Raw genomic sequence first — 1,481 nt, 5'->3', positions numbered from 1 at the left:
CATCCAATCCATTTCAGACGACTCATAGGAAAAATCATAGCAGTGTGTCATCAGAATCCACAACAAAGCAACAACCAATGTCTACAGCTTCACTAGAATTAAATTTGTCTACATCCACTGCTGCCTTGTCCAGTTCTAGGACTCAGACATCAAAGACTGACTTTGCAAGTAGTACATTGCCAAAGATGCAAACAGAATCTGTCCTCCAGTCAACATCTTCAGGGAGAGAAACCACGTCATCAGAGGCAAACCTTACAACATTGAGAGTATCAACTTTATTTACGGCTCCAAAAGAACAAAGGTCTACTGAGTCATCATCAGAAACAACTTCAGGTTTGTCTACCCACCAATGGACACCAAGGTTGCCAACAGAAGCAACCAGTCCATTACCCACTTCATCATTAAGTGTGCCAAGATCATCTGCAACAGAATACTCAACCTCTGCGAGGCAAACACAGAAATCCCTTCTATGGACATCACCAATGCCACCATCTGCCAGTACGTCTGCATCACCAAAAAAATGGTCTGCAAAGTCCACTCCTACCACATCTGCTGACTTGCTACCATCATCATCAGCTTTTGAACCAACAAGGACAGACTCTACCAGCTTCCCATTGTCTTCTTCTGAGCCTTCCAATATGTCTCAACACTCAACAGTTCAACATCAGACATCCAAAGCCAATACAAGGACACCAGCTACTCATTCAACTGTGACAAGTTTGCCACCTACCACATCATCTAAACAGAGAACATCCTCTCCCTGGCCAGATAAGCTGACAACAATGACATCATCGACAGATGGTAAGTACTGTACCTCACGTTTCATTCACTACTGTACATGTATGTCTGTTTGAAATGTATACTGAGTCTCATAGGATGTTATAGACATTTTGTATAGTAAGTGGACTCATTCCTAAGCAAGCCAACATCTATCACACCAGTCATCCCTCAGTAAGACATTTGGAGCCTCATAGTTCAAGTTTCTGAACCTTTATTCAGCCTACCAAACCAATTTTGTTGCGTACAACTTCTTCCTATTAGTCCACTCTACTATATACTCATAGGATGTTTGTTATATGTACATGTACTCCAATCCAGTGTTAACTTATAATCAAATTTTGGGCCTGAAATTTTTTTGGTTTTCTCTAGAATTTCCTACAACTGTAACAACTGTGGTTTCATCAACCCCCAACGCATCTCCTCCACACACCACATCTCCAACTTCCAGCTCATCTGCTTCCCAAACCACACCTTTAACTACACCTAGACCAGTAACACGACAGTTACTGACATCGACATTGACGACTCAGACATGGACAACTACAACAGCAGAACCAACAACAACACCAGCAACACCAACATCGTTTTCAACTCGACTATCCTCCTTAGATTCATTATCAACAAAAACGGCCATCTTCTCGTCTAAGTCCTCCCCAATAGTGACATCTCTTATAGGGACACTAACGTACAGAAATCAACGG

At 42.1% G+C, this 1,481-nt stretch overlaps 1 protein-coding gene across 1 annotated transcript; it reads left to right on the top strand.

Moving 5' to 3' along the window:
* Positions 1-6: 6 nt before the first annotated feature.
* LOC118405905 (cell wall protein DAN4-like) lies at positions 7-1,465 on the top strand (the record flags this gene model as incomplete). The annotated part of the gene is given in 2 exon segments (XM_035805734.1): positions 7-801; positions 1,150-1,465. Coding segments are annotated over 2 exon segments (1,040 nt in total), but the record flags the coding sequence as incomplete, so codon positions are not given.
* Between the last annotated feature and the right edge of the window lie 16 nt (positions 1,466-1,481).

The sequence above is a fragment of the Branchiostoma floridae genome, chromosome 18 (genome assembly GCF_000003815.2).
Source record: "Branchiostoma floridae strain S238N-H82 chromosome 18, Bfl_VNyyK, whole genome shotgun sequence".
In the NCBI taxonomy this organism is placed as follows: Eukaryota; Metazoa; Chordata; class Leptocardii; order Amphioxiformes; family Branchiostomatidae; genus Branchiostoma; species Branchiostoma floridae.
Note: the sequence above shows the minus strand (reverse complement) of the source record. Positions and strands in the feature narration are given on the sequence as shown.